At 57.5% G+C, this 17,160-nt stretch overlaps 2 protein-coding genes and 1 long non-coding RNA gene across 3 annotated transcripts; 2 read left to right on the forward strand and 1 right to left on the reverse strand.

Annotated features, from left to right (window-relative positions):
- The first annotated feature begins 629 nt into the window (after nucleotides 1-629).
- PSMD13 (proteasome 26S subunit, non-ATPase 13) lies at nucleotides 630-12,939 on the forward strand. The gene is made up of 13 exons (XM_070053331.2): nucleotides 630-801; nucleotides 2,348-2,426; nucleotides 6,631-6,665; nucleotides 6,747-6,802; nucleotides 6,987-7,030; nucleotides 7,208-7,294; nucleotides 8,941-9,112; nucleotides 9,740-9,819; nucleotides 9,892-10,017; nucleotides 11,106-11,168; nucleotides 11,672-11,752; nucleotides 11,967-12,083; nucleotides 12,560-12,939. The coding sequence occupies exons 1-13, from the start codon at nucleotides 707-709 to the stop codon at nucleotides 12,653-12,655; spliced, it is 1,131 nt and encodes a 376-aa protein (XP_069909432.1). The 5' UTR covers nucleotides 630-706; the 3' UTR covers nucleotides 12,656-12,939.
- A 340-nt stretch (nucleotides 12,940-13,279) lies between these two features.
- On the reverse strand, nucleotides 13,280-14,473 carry LOC100354254 (cytochrome c oxidase subunit 8B, mitochondrial). Its single transcript, XM_002724105.6, has 2 exons — nucleotides 14,310-14,473; nucleotides 13,280-13,439 (listed from the first exon to the last, which is right to left on the reverse strand). Exons 1-2 carry the CDS (start codon nucleotides 14,418-14,420, stop codon nucleotides 13,338-13,340), a joined length of 213 nt encoding a protein of 70 aa, XP_002724151.4. The 5' UTR covers nucleotides 14,421-14,473; the 3' UTR covers nucleotides 13,280-13,337.
- A 90-nt stretch (nucleotides 14,474-14,563) lies between these two features.
- On the forward strand, nucleotides 14,564-16,377 carry LOC149128230 (uncharacterized). The gene is made up of 2 exons (XR_016214678.1): nucleotides 14,564-15,177; nucleotides 15,219-16,377. It is a non-coding gene; the product is annotated as an uncharacterized LOC149128230 (long non-coding RNA).
- The last annotated feature ends 783 nt before the right edge of the window (nucleotides 16,378-17,160 follow it).

Raw genomic sequence — 17,160 nt, forward strand, 5'->3', positions numbered from 1 at the left:
CCACGCCCCATCCGTGGGCCCCGCTCCTGCGCATCCTGCCCCCTCCCCGGCGCTTGGTCCCGCCCCTTTACGTCCCGTCCCGCCCCGTCCGCGGGCCCGCCCCTGCGCATCCTGCCCCCTCCCCGGCGCGTGGCCCCGCCCCGCCCGCGGGCCCCGCCCCTTTGCGTCCCGTCCCCGGCACGTGGCCACGCCCCTTTACGGACTGCCCCCTCGCCGGCGCTTGGTCCCGCCCCGCCCCTGCGCATCCTGCCCCCTCCCCGGCGCGTGGCCCCGCCCCGCCCGAGGGCCCCGCCCCTGTGCGTCCAGGGAGAGACGGGCGCTGCGCTGGGCGGTCCCAGCGGGAAATACTCTGAGCGCCTCCTGTGGGCATGCATTTCATTTACCCCGGGGCCTCGCCAGACGCCCCTGGGAAAGTACTGTCCCCATCCTCGCTTGACGGGGGAAACCGGATCCCAGAGCTGAGGCCGCACGGCCAGGCCGACCCCCGGCGCCCGTCCTCGCCCACGCCTCAGCGGCGGGTTCCGCTCCGAGGCGAGGCGGCGCGCGGTTGCCGTGGCAACAGCCGCCTCCGGGGAGCCTGGGGCGCTCCCGGCATGCCCCGCGCTACGCGGCGCCGGAAGTGAGCGAGCATTTCCGGCCGCCATCCCCACGGCCCCGGTAGTCGGTTGTAATTCGGTGTCGGGCTCCCGTGCGTGTTCTCGTCGTCATGAAGGACGTGCCGGGCTTCCTGCAGCAGAGCCAGAGCTCCGGGCCCGGGCAGGCCGCCGTGTGGCACCGTCTGGAGGAGCTGTACACGAAGAAGTGAGCGGGGGCTGTGGGCGAGAAAGCGGGGTACTGTGCGGGGTCCGTGGAGGCGGCGGCGGCGCCGTGCGGGGAGCGAACACGCGCCAGGCCGGGCAGGACCCCAGGAGGCGGCGGCGCCGTGCGGGGAGCGGACACGCGCCAGGCTGGGCAGGACCCCAGGAGGCGGCGGCGCCGTGCGGGGAGCGGACACGCGCCAGGCCGGGCAGGACAGGACCCCAGGAGGCGGCGGCGGCGGCGCCGTGCGGGGAGCGGACACGCGCCAGGCCGGGCAGGACCCCAGGAGGCGGCGGCGCCGTGCGGGGAGCGGACACGCGCCAGGCCGGGCAGGACCCCAGGAGGCGGTGGCGCCGTGCGGGGAGCGGACACGCGCCAGGCCGGGCAGGACCCCAGGAGGCGGCGGCGCCGTGCGGCCGCAGGGGTCCAGCACTCTGCCTGGCGGGGCGAGAGACCACCTCCCTTCCTCATAGGCTCGCTGAGGGGCCCGGGGCTGGCTGCGCGTTTCGCTCCCGCCTCCGGGGCCAGGCCGCCGGCCGTGTGGGGCGGGTCCCGGTCTGACTGCGCCCCGCTCTCGGCGGTATCGGTGCTGCGCCGCTGCCCCTCCGTTCTGTTCCACCTGGAGCTTGAGCCTCCGGAAAGTGGAGCGGTGTGCTGGGCGGGAGACCACTGCCCGCGCGCGCTCCGCTCTTCCGCGGGACGATGCACTTGCAGCTTTGGTGGACGAACGCGGAGCTTGTTTACATGATGTTCACAGCCTTCTGCGAGGAGTGATGTTTGGGAGAAAATGGTGGTTTGGCAAGTAATTGCGCATGTTGGTGAGCACTTTGCACTCTTCGAGGCATCTTCTTTTCTGCGGTGTAGGGTACTGGACTTTGGTTTGGGATGCGGTGTGGCACTGAGCTTGGAGTTCTGTTAGCGCAGACCCTTCCCGGTCACAGACGAGAAAAGCAGCTCGGCTTCCCCGAGGTGCTCGCAGCCTGGACCTGTGTGGTTCCCAAGTTCTTTTTTTAAGATTTATTGATTGATTTATTTGAAAGGCTGAGTTACAGAGAGGCAGAGAGAGGGTCCTCCATCCGCTGGTTCACTCCCCAATAGCCGCAACGGCTGGAGCTGGGCTGATCTGAAGCCAGGAGCTTCCTCAGGTCTCCCACGTGGGTGCAGGGGCCTAAGGACTTGGGCCGTCCTCCACTGCTTTCCCAGGCCACAGCAGGGAGCTGGATGGGAAGTGGAGCAGCCGGGTCTCGAGCCATCGCCCATATGGGATGCCGGCACTGCAAGTGGCGACTTTACTGCTATGCCACAGCGCCGGCCCCGATTCCCAAGTTCTGTTTCCAGTCAAACCTCAGAATCAACCTTTGGGCTACTCTGGAAAGACGCTCTCCGTCTCGTGCTGGGAAAACCTGGGTCTGAGAGAAGTTAGGGCTGCCGCGTGCCCTAGCCGTCGGTAGCAGAGCCAGGAGAACTGGGGTTTGTTGGCTTTGGCATCAGCATTTCCTCTGCTGTGAAGCCGTCTGGCTGCTGACACGTGAGGACTTGTGTTTTTCAGGTTGTGGCATCAGCTGACACTGCAGGTGCTGGATTTTGTGCAGGACCCATGCTTTGCCCAAGGAGATGGTCTCATTAAGGTAAATACCAGACGTGGTCAGGTGGTGGGAGTGCTCAGGGGCTCTGACGACGATGGTGATGGCGGCGACAGCTGCTGACCGGTCACCTTGTCAGGCTGACACACTGTCTTTTGTTCCTCAAAACACGGGCAGGTGAGCAGTATGACATCTGTCTCCTGTGTTTTCTTTCATTTGGTTGTAGACGCACACAGAAGTAACCATAGTCAGCAGGTTCAGAGACATTCTGGCTAAAATTGTGATCTGAAGTGCTGTCTCGGAGCGTGCCCGCGCATCCTGGTGTTCACAGACTGTTTCTGAATGCTCCACTCTGGGAAACCTGGGAGTGCAGCTCACAGTGCCAGCCCGGGGCTGGTCTCTAACCTGCTTGGCTGTGCTCGCTTCGGCAGCACATATACTAAACCCTACTTGGTTACGCAGTGATCTTCTGGGTAATGGGCCTCACTCCCCTCCCTCAGCCACAGGGGCTCCGTAGTTTCACAGGCCGGGCACCTTTGCCACTAAAGCTGGGGGTGGGGGGATTAGGAGGGCGGCCTGTGCAGTGTCCTGCTGTCTCTGTGGTGGACTCTGTCAGAGTTTGGTCAGCTGTTCGCCAACGTCCCCAAATCGCCAGAAGTCCTCGTGGGGTGGCTCCACTTCGAAGTCTTTGCGGACACCGTGCTCCTAGACACCCGTCTTTGACTTGAATCGGCGACTTCCATCAGCATTGCAACTGATACACCCTTGTGTTGCAGCTTGAGCGTCTCTTTTTTTAAAAGATGTATTTATTTTATTTGAAAGGCAGAGTTACAGAGAGACAGAAACAGAGGTCTTCCATCCACTGGTTCACTCCATAAATGGCTGCAATGGCCGGAGCTGCGCAAATCGGGAGCCAGGAGCTTCTTCCAGGTCTCCCACACGGGTGCAGGGAACCAGGGACTTGGGCCATCTTCTACTGCTTTCCCAGGCCATAGCAGAGAGCTGGATGGGAAGAGGAGCAGCCAGGACTCAAACCGGCGCCCATATGGGGCTGGCTCTGCAGGTGGTGGCTTCACCCTCCACACCACAGTGCCAGCCCCCGAGCTTCTCTTGACTTCAGCACTCAGCATGGTCACGGGGAAGCTGCCCCCTCCTGGACGTGTGAGGCTGCCTATGGTTTTCTGCCTGTCAGATCGACATGCTGCTGCCCAAAGGAACTCGTCTGTGAAATTGCAGGTTTTCAGGGGCATTCTGTTTTCCAGATGATGTGGGAAAATGACAAACCAGATCTGTCTTGGTCCTTGTTCCTTAAGGTTCTGTATCATAGTGCTGAATAATTCATTATCGTTTATCGCTTGCTTTTTTCTTTTTTCTTTTTTTTTTTTTTTTTAAGATTTTTATTTGACAGGTAGAGTTACAGACAGTGAGAGAGAGAGAGAGAAAGGTGTTCCTTCCATTGGTTTACTCCCCAAATGGCCACTACGGCCAGCGCTGTGCCTAACCAAAGCCAGGAACCAGGTGCTTCCTCCTGGTCTCCCATGCGGGTGCAGGGGCCCAAGCACTTGGGCCATCCTCCACTGCCCCCCCACCCCCCGGGCCACAGCAGAGAGCTGGATTGGAAGAGGAGCAACCCGGACTAGAACCCGGCGCCCATATGGGATGCCAGTGCCACAGCTCCGGCCCTGTTTGCTTTCTTCTCCTAAAATCACTTTTCCTCACATGCAGAATAGTTCCACAGCGTCATATGACACATCTGACCAAAATGAACCTTTAAAGCTTGTTGGGACCCAGCCCACTCTAGTGTAAGACAAGTAATGTCAATTTTTATTTTTATTTATTTATTTTTTTTTTTTTTTTTTTTGGACAGGCAGAGTGGACAGAGAGAGACAGACAGACAGAAAGGTCTTCCTTTTTCCATTGGTTCACCCCCCCCCCCAATGGCCGCTGTGGCAGGCGCACCGCGCTGATCAGAAGCCAGGAGCCAGGTGCTTCTCCTGGTCTCCCATGGGGTGCAGGGCCCAAGGACCTGGGCCATCCTCCACTGCACTCCCGGGCCATAGCAGAGAGCTGGCCTGGAAGAGGGGCAACCGGGACAAAATCCGGCGCCCCGACCGGGACTAGAACCCGGTGTGCCAGCGCCGCAGGTGGAGGATTAGCCTGTTGAGCCATGGCGCCAGCCATGTCTATTAATTTGTAGTCAGCAGAGTAATTTTGAGTTTCTGGGCTTAGAGGCCTTTTTTCCTTTAAGTAATGCTATACATTTAATAGACATCAGAAAGGTTAAGAGATTCCATCTCAGTGAGGAAGGTGCCTCTGTTGGCTGTTTGCTGTGTGGCAGGTTTAACTGTCTTCACTGCCACAGCGACTTCTCCATCTGTCCACCTTCCTGTCCCAGAAGAACTTCAGGCTCTATCCAAAGTTGGGGTCATCAGGAAGTCTCTTCCTACTTGGACCACTGTGGGCACTGCTTTTCACAGGTCCCTTGCTGTGAGCTCGGAGGTCACTGTTAGCGCCCCTTCTCTGTGACCAACCCACACCTGGTCAAGCCTCGTTCAGCTTCCTGGCAGAGCCCGCTGGTCTGTCTAGTCTTTCCCTGGCTGTCCGCTGGCTGCCAGGCGTGTTTCTAAAATAGGTGTGTGGTCATGTGTCCCATTGGTTAAGCTTTGCCTGTGGGGCCCAGGCCAATCCTCGTGCCTCCCACTCTGTGTCCTTTAGAAGTAGTCCTGAAACATTCCTGAAAAAAATGTGGTCTTTTCTTAGTGCTTTTTTTTTTTTTTTTTAAGGATTTATTTATTTGAAGGGGAGAAAGAGGGAGATTCTTCTGCTCCATCTGTCTTCTCTCCAGTTCAGTCCCCAAATGGCTGTCATGGCCAGAGCTGGGCCAGGCAAACCAGGAGCCTGGAACTCCATCTGGGTCTCCCAGGTGGGTGCAGGGACCTGAGCACTAAGGCCATCATCGTCTGCTTTCCCAGGCACATTAGCAGGGAGCAGGATCAGGAGTGGAGCAGCCAGGACTGGAACCGCTGCTCTGGTGTGGGGTGTCATCCAACACCTGCCCCTGTAGTGCTTTTGCGAGTGCTTGTTCTGGACTACTCTTCTCTCAGCTGTCTCTCTTTATTTTAAAGATTTACTTCTTTGAAAGGCAGAGTGACAGAGTTAGAGAGGTATCCTCTATCCACTAGTTATGCCTAAATGGCTGTAACGGCTAGGGCTGGGCCAAGCTGATGCTAAGAGCCCAGAACTCCATCGGGCTCTTTAACGTGGGTGCCAAGGACCCAAGCGCTTAAGCCCTTATCAGCTCTTTGCCCAGGCAGGGAGCTGGACTGGAAGCAGAGCAGTGAGGACCTGAGCCAGCACTGAAATGGGAGGCCTGCGCCAACACTGGCTCCAGTTGCCTGCTCTGCCACACCACGCACGCACCCCTCTAACTGCTGTTGGTTCCTGGAAGCTCTTCCTTTGATCCGCCTGTGTGCTTTTTTCCTTGCGCTTAGTTCACGGTGTTAGCATTTCTTTGCCAACTGTCTTTTCCGCTAGCGCAGGACACCCCTGAAGGCACAGCGTTTCTCTTACACGCTCTGTCTACAGCACCTCATGCAGCATCCAAGGAAATGCTCAGGTGTGTGCTGACTGCCTCAGAAATGTAGTGACGGGGCGTGGGGAGTCTGTACGCTTTAAAATCTGAAGGAATGACATTCTCCTGGTGGCCATTCCAAGCCCGTGGTCTGTTCTGTTAGAGTGCCTTGGAGGAGTCTCCGAGTACAGGAGGTTCTTGACTGCAGTGTTGCAGTTCTCAGAGCTGGAGAGAAACTCGGTTGTTTTTAGTCCGTGGGTGTTCATTTATGTGAACCTGAATCCCCCCCCCCGTGACTCCCGTCATGCAGTGCTCGGTGCGTGTTGCAAACTCGCTTCTCTGGCTCCAGATGCCCAGGTCCCGTGTTGGAATACCTGGTTCAGTACCCTGCTCTGGCTCCTGACTCCAGCTTCTTGCCAGTGCAGACCCGGGGCGGGGGGGTGATGACTCAGGGTACTCAGTTCTTGCCACTCACGTGGATTCAGTTCCTGGTTCCAAGCTTTGGTCTTGGCTGAACCCCAGCCATCACAGGGCATTTAGAGTGAACTAGAGACTGGGGGCTCTTTCTGTCTCTCTGCCTCTCAAACAAAACGTAAATAAATAAAAATAGTGTTTGCAGCCTTGATGTTGCAGAATGAAAGCTGTGCTGTAATTATTCTCCATGTTTTGGTTCCACAGCTTTATGAAAATTTCATCAGTGAATTTGAACACAGGTAAAACCTTTTGTTTGTTTTCCGCTTTGAGGTGAGTGTGTTGGTCTCCATTGACACTCAGACTGGTGGTTTCTATTTCAGGGTGAACCCTTTGTCCCTGGTGGAAATCATTCTTCATGTAGTTAGGCAGATGACCGGTGAGTCTCACTTTGTCCACAAAGTACTTAGAATGATCTAGAAACATAAGTTTCTTGAACTTTGGCTTGTGATAGAAAATATCAGATTCTAGGTGAGGCTTCTGTTCTAACCCCAGCGGGTCCTGGTGGGTGGACGCCAGCTGCGGCGACTCTGGTTTCTCAGACTGTGTCCTTTCTTTTCCAGACCCTAATGTGGCTCTGACCTTCCTGGAGAAGACGCGTGAGAAGGTAGACGTGGAGTTGCACCTTCTGGCTCAGAATATGTGGGACGTGGGTGTAGCACGTGTCCCTTCTGCCCGTCCACACCTTTAGGGACTCTTGAGAGTTAAGTTTGTGTGTAGGGAGCTGGCTTCCTTGGCTGGTCAGTTGCCCACACTTAATTCCCTTGGTTTTTGATGTTTTCAGGTAAAAAGTAGTGATGAGGCAGTGATCCTGTGTAAAACAGCGATTGGAGCTCTAAAATTAAACATTGGGGACCTGCAGGTTACCAAGGTGAGGTCACCGTAATTCAGCTTTGTTTATCTTTGGTTTAAAAAGTTAACACTGTAGAAAGAATAACCTGTTTGTCCCTTTTAACTTTATTTTAAATGTCTTTTTTTCCTTTAAGCTTTATTTATTTATTTATTTATTTATTTGAAAGGCAGAGTTACAGAGAGAGAGAGAGAGGGAAAGGTCTTCCATCCGCTGGTTCACTTCCCAAATGGCTGCAGTGGCCAGCACTGGGCCGATCCAAAGCCAGGAACCAGGAGTTTCTTCCGAGTCTCCCATGTGGGTGCAGGGGCCCAAGGACTTGGTCCATCTTCTGCTGCTTCCCAGGCCATAGCAGAGAGCTGGATCAGAAGTGGAGCACCTGGGACCCTACCAGGCACCCGTATGGGATGTTGGCATTGCAGGCGGCTGCTTTACCCGCTACACCACGGTGCTGGCCCCAGTATCAAGCATCTTTAAATTCCAGAAGAAAATGATACAAAAAACTCCGATTGCACAGATCCCCTTGGCCAGCATTTCACACTTTGACCTGCTGTGCTTGTGTGTGTAATTGTTTTCAAGAGCACTGAAGGCTAGGTTGCCGATAATGGCTGCTACCCTTACCCAAGAGAGCGCCCTCGTGGTGACCACAGCTGCTCCAGCTGGCCGGGATCGGCCTCCTCACCACTGGCAGGTTGTGTGCCGCTCCTCCATCCCCTCTGCCTGCTGAACTGCCTTGCAGTTTCCTGTCTTTCTTGCTTTTGTTTCAGTGCAGTCTGGGGCAGGCTGGGGCTGGGGCTGGGGCTGGGGCTGGGGCTGGGGCTGGGGCTGGGGCTGGGGCTGGGGCTGGGCTGAGGCTGGGCTGGGCTGGGCTGGGCTGGGCTGGGGCTGAGGCTGGGCTGGGCTGGGCTGGGCTGGGCTGGGCTGGGCTGGGCTGGGCTGGGGCTGGGGCTGGGGCTGGGGCTGGGCTGGGCTGGGGCTGGGGCTGGGGCTGGGGCTGGGGCTGGGGCTGAGATGGAGGCTAAGATGGGCTGTGGCTGGGGCTTGGCTGTAGCTGAGGCTCACAGACCAGTACAAACTTTCTGTCCACACTGCTTAACGAACACCAAAGACTGCGTGTATTTGTTTTGGTGACCATCTGATCTGTAAGATTTTTTTGTATTTTCTTGGTCATAATCCCTTCACGTTACTGGTACTATACGTCTTCCCAGCCTGCGGCTTTGTGCTTTTTCTGTGTTTTGGATGGGCTGACATTTGACGTCGTGACATCACTATCTTTGCTTTTGTGGCTTGTGCATTTCAACCCTTTTTGCATTACTTTAAATCTTTTTGACTTTTAAAATATTTTTTAAAAAATATAGTAAGGTTACAAAGGGCTAGTATTGTGGCGTAGCAGATAAAACTGCCGTCTGCAGCACCGGTTCAAGTCCTGGCTGCACAACTTCTGAACCAGCTCCCTGGTAATGGCCCAAGTCCCTGGGCCCCTGCACACACATGGGAGACCCGGAAGAAGCTCCTGGCTCCAGGCTTCAGTCTGGCCTAGCCTTGGCCATTGCAGCCATCTGGGAAGTGAAGCAGTGGGTGGAAGATCTCTGTCCCTCTCAGTGTAACTGACTTTCAAGTGCATACATCTTTAAAAATAAAAATTGGGATTCTGCTCCCGTGTCTAGGAAACAATTGAAGACGTTGAAGAAATGCTCAGCAACCTCCCGGGCGTGACGTCAGTTCACAGTCGTTTCTACGATCTGTCCAGTAAATACTATCAGACGACCGGGAACCATGCATCCTACTACAAAGACGCTCTGCGCTTTCTGGGCTGTGTCGACATCAAGGATCTCCCAGGTGACAGCGGTGTTAGGGCCCGTGCGCCCAGGAGTGTGTTCTGCAGACAGCGGACTGAGGGCCTGAGGTTGTGGGTCTCAGAAATTACTCAGGGACTCATCCCTTGTTGAGGAAAAGGTGGGGGCATGTGTTTGAGCTGTAGTTGCTGCACTGTGTTTGTCTAGCATTTAATTAACCAATGATTTGGAGGAAAGGGCGCGCAGTGTGTGTTCAGCATATTTTAGATGTTCCTCATAGTAGAATGTTGATGCTGAGGGTACCCACAGTGCTTAAAACTACCAGTGCCGTTTCAATTGTTGTGTCTCGAGAAAAGTGGAGAAGCAGCAAATGTGGTTAAAGAATATGGGGAGGGGCTTGCTGTCTGGGAGCAGAGAGTGGGTTAGTTCCAGCTCTAAAGCAGTGGGAAGGTACTAAGTGGAGGAACAGATGAGCGGCATGACCCCCGAGCAGGGACTCAGTACTCCAGGGAGCGGTCCAGGCCGAAATGGCAAACAGACTTGTGTCTGAATTCTCATCCTGCAAAACTCACGTGTTTGTGGCTTCGGGTGCCATCAGGGCCCAGGCTGTGTGGGAGAGGCTGGGTCAGCATTGCTGCTGGGGTGTGACCAGTGTGTGTCGTTGCCGCAGTGTCTGAGCAGCAGGAGAGAGCCTTCACGCTGGGACTGGCAGGACTTCTTGGCGAGGGAGTTTTTAACTTTGGAGAACTTGTAAGTTGCCCCGGGCTCAGACCCTTCCCTGGGGAGACTGGCTTCAGCCGCTGAGTGTCTGTGCCCTCGCAGCTCATGCACCCCGTGCTGGAGTCACTGAGGAACACCGACCGGCAGTGGCTGATCGACACCCTGTACGCCTTCAACAGCGGCAACGTGGAAAGATTCCAGACGCTGAAGGCTGCCTGGGGCCAGCAGGTGAGTCTCCTGCGGATCTGGGGACGGAACCACCTCTCTTCTACACCACAGAGCAGAGACTGCGGCCGGCCAGGCCTTGCTCTGTGCTGGAGGAGGAGGAAGAGGAACCTGGACCCTGGTGTCCCAGAAGAAACACTGTTGCTCTGTGGGGCCTCAGGGCTGAGTGAACAGGACCAAAGGGCAGGCTGGGTGGAGGAGCAGGAAGCCTTCAGCACGTTTGTTAAACTGGAGGAGTGCTGATAGCCTGCGTGGGCAGGAACGGGACCGGGTGTGTGTGTGTGTGTGTGCGCGTGCGTGTGTGCGCAGGACAGAGGACCTGCTCTGAAAAGGACTTTGAATGAAGTCATGAGAAACAGATACCACCAAAACACTACTGGCATAGGAATTCCACTTGCTTTGCTGAAACTTCAGCCATCCCAAGGCTGTAAAATTCATACCTGACAGAGCAGAGTAGCTGTATGTGAAGGCCCGAGCTGAGACAGAAGACGCCAGATGCAGCCAGCGCTCACCACCACCCGCTCTGTCGCGGATGATGCGCCTCTCGGAAGGAAAGCTGTCTAGGCTCAGAGCGGGTGTAGCAGTGTCCAAGCACCAGAAGCCCGTGGGGGTGTTGGGGTGAGGGAGCCCCTCCTGAACAGCCGGGCCTGTCTGGTACTTGTGGTAGGAATATTCCCATCCGTGTGAGGGACCAGGTTTCTCTGAGCCACCTGCAGAGAGGTTGTGCAGGTCTCACAGAAGGGTGGTGACAGTGACATCTTCACTCTACAGTAACGCCTTGCTGTCCTGACTCGGAGCAGGGACGGGACTCGGGGGTGTGTCCTTGGTGGGGCTGTGCTGACGGGGGAGCCTCCCAGGCACTGGGCCCTCCTGAACCGTGCATCGTGCCTCAGCAGAGTCCTTGTCCCAGAGCCTCCCGGCTCTGCCGATCCCTGCCGGTCACCTGGAGCTGTCGGTGGGCTCCAGCGGCCCGCAGTGTGAAATGTTCAGATTCACCTGGGTTTTTGTTGGATCTGCTCTTGTAGAAGGGGCTTCCAGGCCCAGGTTGGTAACTGACCAGTGGACACCATCCCTCTTTCCACACTTCGCAGCCTGACTTGGCAGCCAACGAGGCCCAGCTTCTCAGGAAGATTCAGCTGCTGTGCCTCATGGAGGTGGGTGGGGGTCCCCCGAGTGGGCTGGAGGTGGGTGGGGGTCTCCTCCTCCCTGTTGCAGTTCCCACCCCTTCCCTTTTCTCTGCCACCACTCGCTTTTCTACATTTGTGCTGGGGTCTTGGCTCAGATGACCCTCCAGCAGGTCCTCTGTGACATCTGAGCTAAAGGAACTGTCCCTGCCTGCCCCCGACAGCTGCCTCGCTCTTGTCCACCCCACCAGGATGTCTGCAGGAAATGGCCTGTGTTTCTGGTTCACCACAGTGTCCTCTGGCACATGGGGCCTTAACAGACCCAGCTCCTGTTGGAGCTCCTAGGACGCCTGTCTCCACCCTCAGCCACTTTATCTAAGCCTTGAAAGTTTGTTAGTTGTAAAATTGTACTTTGTGGGCTACTAGCAAGACATTGATATTCAGAGCAAATATCGACAGACATATCCTTACCGCTCAGTTTTCTGAAAATTTTTACCAAGAATAGTTCCAACTAGCTAACACATTTTTTTCAGATGACTTTCACACGACCTGCCAATCACAGACAACTTACTTTTGAAGAAATTGCCCAGAGTGCTAAAATCACAGTGAACGAGGTAGGGTTGTTGGACTTGGGGTGTTAGCAGCAGAGCTGCGGGGACAGTGGGCCCCCGGCTCTGCCAGAAACGACGGAAGCCCACTGGGCTGGGACATTGGCAGCAGAGCTGCAGGGACAGTGGGTGCCCGGGGGAGGGGACCTCAGAAATGACGGACGCCTGCTGGCCCAAGGGGGCTTGTGTCAGGGTCTTAGGCAGACCCCTCTCTGCACAGGTGGAGTTGCTGGTGATGAAGGCGCTCTCCGTTGGGCTGGTCAAGGGCAGTATAGACGAGGTGGATAAGCGAGTCCACATGACCTGGGTGCAGCCCCGCGTGCTGGACTTGCAGCAGGTGAAGGGTCCGGGCCCCATGGTTCACCTCTGGGTTTGGGGTTGCGTCTGTGCTGTGTTAGTTTCATTTGGACAGAGGCCACTTGGGAAGAAAGCACTGTTAGACAAAGGGTTTGGAGAATGAATTACTGCCGTGGGGACCAAGGGTTTTTATAAGAACCTAATTCAGTGCAAGCCCGGGATTTGAGCCCTGCACTTAAAAGCTTATTACGATAATGGTGCTGGTTGAGCGGATGGTATCAGCCTTGTAATCCTGAAGTGGGTGCGTCTGACTCACACTGGGTAGAAACTTAATCCTGTGGATTTCCTCTATTCTTGCCTCTTTTCTTTCATGCAAGTTTTTAAAATGTCCTTGTGATAAGAGTTGTCCACAGTAAGCCCGTTGAACACCTCACTCCCAGCTCTGATGTCTAAATGCTGCCCATCGGGCCATGGCTTGGGTGCCCTAAGGCCCTTGTGGTCCTGGTTTGTACCTAGATCAAGGGCATGAAGGACCGCCTGGAGTTCTGGTGCACCGACGTGAAGAGCATGGAGATGCTGGTGGAGCGCCAGGCCCACGACATCCTCACCTAGTGCCCTCGCGTCCCTGTGGCCAGAGACTGGCAGCTCAGAGGATGTGCGTTGAACTGGGGCAGGGGGTGGGATCCTGTTCTTGCTGTAAAAACAGGGTTGTGGGCGGTGGGCCTTGGCCACAGGGAGAAGCCCCCATGGGGGTCTCCTGGTCTTGGGACACAAGAGGGCAAGAGTGAATGCACAGCAGTGGCCCTCGAGCCGAGGACACTGGCCCCCATGGCAGGTCTCCGCTGCATCCCCCTGTGTCCTCTGGGAGTGTCCACAATAAACGCCTTGGCCGTGTCCTTCGTGGCTGCTGAGCTTGTCTGGGAGGTCCAGCTGCACCTGAGGAGATCAGAACCTGGAGAGTTGACCTCAGCCCTTCCTCTGCCTGCTCCTGCCAGGGCTGGGGCAGAGCCCGGCGCTGAGGGCACAAGGCCATCTGAACCCTGCTCCAACCCTTGGGTGTCTGCTCTGATGCCCCCTCACATCACTCCAGGCACTGGCAGCTCCAGTGGCCAGTGCCCCACGGCCAACAGGAGCCAACCCAGGACAGCCTGGTCAGGTGTCTAAAGGAAACCAGTGCGAGGTGCCCAGACCGCAAGTGGGGCGAGTGGGGTACACAGCAAAGAGCTCAGACAAGTGTGAGGTGGAGAGGTTTAATAGGGGCCCCGTGTCCTGTGGAGGGGGTGCCACGGGGCTGTCATGCTCCAGAACCCTTCTTGTAGTGATCCAGGTGGTGCAGGACCCAGCCTGCAGGAGCCAGGAAGCTGGTGAACAGCACCGAGATGCCTATGGCCTGCTCCTGGGGGAGAGAAGCACACATGAGTCCCCTGGGCTGGTATTGGGCCTCGCCCTGCCTGCTCTCTCCCTGGGGTCCTGTGTGGGAGAACCCAGCCCTCTGGGGCCGGATGGCCCCGGCCCCTCCCTGTGCACTGGGACCACGGCTGCTGTGTGCCATGTGTGGGAAGTAGGGAGCCGGCCTGGCCGCCTGAGGGTGCTTTGAGCAGTTGGCCCCCCGTGTGGTGGGCACCCAGTCCTCTGGTAACCTGTGCAGGAACAGCAAAGCTTTTAAGTTGCTTCGGAGCAGGGCCGGGCCCTTGTACCTGGCTGTGCTGTCAGCAGCCTCGGTGGAGCTTGATCGGCCTGCAGCCCTGTGTCTTGTGGCTGAACTCGGGAAGCCAGGATGTGAGGCAAGGCGCACATTTCACCCTCGGGCCCGGGCCCAGCCCTCCCCTCTGACTCCTAAATCCGGATCAGATGCCGAGGTGGAAGCCAGTCTTTTCTCGTGACCTTAGCCCCGGAAGTTTAAGAGCAAATTTGGCCAGGTCGGGGTGTTTGTCCTCGTGGCACGACCTTGAGCACGACCAGGCCTTTGTACTTGCAACAGAGGCGTGCGTGCTCCTGGAATTCCCTGGGTCAGCGTAGGGGCTCTCTGACCCACACACAAGCACTCTCACCAGGTGAGAGGCCTGAGCACCTGGAGCCCCCACCCCACCCCCTGACCTGCTGGCCACGCAGGAGCCTGGCCTGCAAGTGTCGCCTACAGAGACCCCTGTGCTGGCGTGTGGGCAGGGTCACGGCCACGGCACTGAGGCTTCTCCCCCTCCTTGGCTCGTCTGCCTGGAACTGGGAAATGGAGTCACTGCCCTTGGCCGCCTCAGAGGTCACTTACCGCAGGAGAGGTGGGTGTCCTGGCCGGCTTGCCGGAGATGTACACCTTGGGAAGCACCCGGCACCCCAGTGGGGCTTGGAGCAGTCGGAGGGCAGGGGACAGCCCTGGCATGGCTCTGGGCTTGGGCTCCTCCCTGGGTTCCAGCTGGGTGCCCGAGTGTCCTCTGCTCACTTGGTCACTGGGCTTTTTATAGCGTGGTGGGGGAGGGAGCTGCAGCTGCCCCGTCCAGTCCCAGGGCCTGGCAGGAGGCATGCCTGCTGCAACGTCAGCCTGCTGTGACCTCCAGAAGTTCCGTGTGGGCCTCTCCAACCTCAGAGGAGCAGAGCAGGGGCTTGGCGCCGCCACAGGAGACGTAGCATACCCACGTCTGCCTAATGGAAGTTCTCTGAAGACACCTGGAGCAGCCCTGAGTTCCAGGAGTCAGCTGTGGCCTGCACAGCACAGCGAGCCTGAACGGGCAGCACCTTTCTCTGACCGGTGGGCAGCAAGGTGGAAAGCAGCTCAGCATATGCTGAGTGCTGGCTGTGTGAGCGTGTGTGTGCTCTGGGCACTCAGGGCCCTCCTGGCTCTCGCTCAGTGCTGGCTGTGTGTGTGTGTGTGTCCGTGTGTCCCCAGGGGCCCACGTCTGGCTCTGGCTCTCACTGAGTGCTGGCTGTGGGCTGGTGTGTGTGTGTCGGCCCCCCAGGGGCCCTGGTCTCCCTGCCAGCACCCAGGCCCCCTCCCTCCCATCTGTCAGAATGAGCTGCTCATTCCTTCCCACAGCATGTGTGCACTAATCTGTTTCCTGCTCTCTGGAGACTCTCATCCCCTCTGGAGCAAGCCCCACCTCCACGCTGCTCCCCCCTGGAGAGCAGGGGGCCTGCCCCAGGTGCCCCTGCTCCCCCCTGGAGAGCAGGGGGCCTGCCCCAGGTGCCCCTGCTCCCGAGACCTCCCACCAAATGCAGGGATCCACCTCTGCTTTTTCTAGCCTTTCCTCAGTTGCTGGCCAGAAGCTCTGGGTTCCTTCCCACCTCACCCAGACCCTGCCTGGCCCGTGACGGCCCCGGCCCCTTCCGCCTCTTAGCTGTCCTCTCCAGACCTCACCTGGCCCCAATCTGGAAGCCGCTAACCTCTGTCCCCACCCGAGGCCTGGGCCCCTGCCCCGAGGTCCCCTGTCCTGCCCCACCCCCTTAGCTGCTCAGGCTGAATGCCCAGTGGCAGCCTCCACTCCTCCATGTGCCGTCTGCTGACAGCTCCACGCCCCACTGTGCTGACTCGGCACCTTCCCAAGTCCACCTCATACGTGTCTTCCACACGGTGGCCAAGCCAACCCTGGAGCAACCAGCTCCCTCCAACAGGCTCTGCTCGCCTCCTGCCGACAGCCCCCAGGCCTGGGTGATCCGACCCCCGGCTGCCTGCTGGGGCCTGGCCTTGCCCTGGACACAGGCCAGTATCACTGAGGCTTTGCTCAGCGGGGCCTGGTTGTTGCCTGGACGCTGCCGTGCCTGGAGCAGTATCTGGCTCAGCAGGGTTCTCAGTGCTGGGTGGGCAGATGGGTGGAAGACGGGAGTTCCTGCTAGGAAGTTGGTAATTAGCCTATGTGAGAAGGGCCTAAGGAAACACAGCTACAGCATCTGCATCCAGTGTCTGCATTTCGAAGTCCTGCCAGACCCTGATGACCTTCCAGGGGGTCCTGCCCCTTCTACCTGGCCTAATAAACATCTGTCCTCTAAGGCAGGCACCACAGAGAGAAGCCCTGACTGACACCAGCAAGGCTCCTCCCATCTGACAACCTCAGTAGTGAACTTGGAAGTTTTTGTATTTTCACCCAACAAACCCTAATACCAGGGCTCCCCATCCTTGTCCTAGAGGAGGGGGGGAGGTGGTAAAGAGACTCCCTTAACAACCGGGAGTCCAAACAGACTGCGCATGCAGCCCTCTGCCTCTGCTGAGCCGCCCGCCTGGCCTGCCGAGGTGTGTTCTCTCCACTCAACCGTGTAACCTCGCTCTCCCCCAGTCTGAGTGGGCACTGTCCCATCCATTCTGACGGATGCCCTATCCCCAATAAACCTTGCTACTTTGTTCTGTCTATGCCTGAATGTTTCCTTGCGGGAAGACAAGAACCCCACCACGATCTCTGATAACAGTTCAAGTACTTCCTTAGGTCCCCGTCCCCCATGTTGGAGGCCAGGATAGGGTTCCTGGCTTCTGCTTTCCCAGCCCTGGCTATTCCAGGCCTTTGGGGAGTGAACCAGTGGATGGATAGTCTCTCTGCCATTCAAATAAAAAAAATAAATTTACAAAGAAGTTGTCTTAAGTCTGAGGAATGCAAGCACATTTCAGTAGGAACCCATTTCTGCTTCTGTCCTTGGAGACAGGAGCCCCTCCCCGTCCACCCCACTTCCCAGGCCCCAGGCCAGTCCTGAGTCTTAATCCCTTCCACCTGAACCTGTAATTACAGCTTCGGGGTCCAGCTGAGGATCAGGCTGTGGCTGTGATCAGGCAGCACGGTGTTTCCTTCACAGATAAGGACCAGGTGCCCGGCCTGCCTTTGAGGGGAGCTGCATCTCTGCCCTCCGGGCTCCGACGAGGTTCCTGGAGTCCCTGGCCAGCCCTGCCTGGGGGGGGGGGGGAGGATGAGGCCCCCGTGGGGGCCAGGATGGGGTGGGGAGCTGGGGATCCCCCTCCAGGAGGGAGACTGCGGGCCTGGGTATCTGAGAGCCCTCACGCCCAGACGGCTACACCTACTGTGCCTTAAGCCCCCACCTCACCTGGTGATGTTCCCAAGCTCTCATCCCAGCCCCTCCCTCCTGCGACCCGAGCTCCAGGCCTCACCCAGTCTAGGTGCAGTCCCCAGTTTTAACTGCTGCAA

This window comes from Oryctolagus cuniculus, chromosome 1 (assembly GCF_051225735.1).
Source record: "Oryctolagus cuniculus isolate XC-2025 breed Fujian yellow rabbit chromosome 1, ASM5122573v1, whole genome shotgun sequence".
Classification (NCBI taxonomy): Eukaryota; Metazoa; Chordata; class Mammalia; order Lagomorpha; family Leporidae; genus Oryctolagus; species Oryctolagus cuniculus.

Coding starts and splice junctions, on each gene's coding strand:
- PSMD13 (XM_070053331.2), top strand. CDS start 707: ATGAAGGACGTGCCGGGCTTCCTGCAGCAGAGCCAGAGCTCCGGGCCC. Junction 6,803..6,986: donor TGTAGTTAGGCAGATGACCG/GTGAGTCTCACT, acceptor TTTCTTTTCCAG/ACCCTAATGTGGCTCTGACC. Junction 9,820..9,891: donor TTTTTAACTTTGGAGAACTT/GTAAGTTGCCCC, acceptor GTGCCCTCGCAG/CTCATGCACCCCGTGCTGGA.
- LOC100354254 (XM_002724105.6), bottom strand. CDS start 14,420: ATGCCAGGGCTGTCCCCTGCCCTCCGACTGCTCCAAGCCCCACTGGGG. Junction 13,440..14,309: donor GGACACCCACCTCTCCTGCG/GTAAGTGACCTC, acceptor TCTCTCCCCCAG/GAGCAGGCCATAGGCATCTC.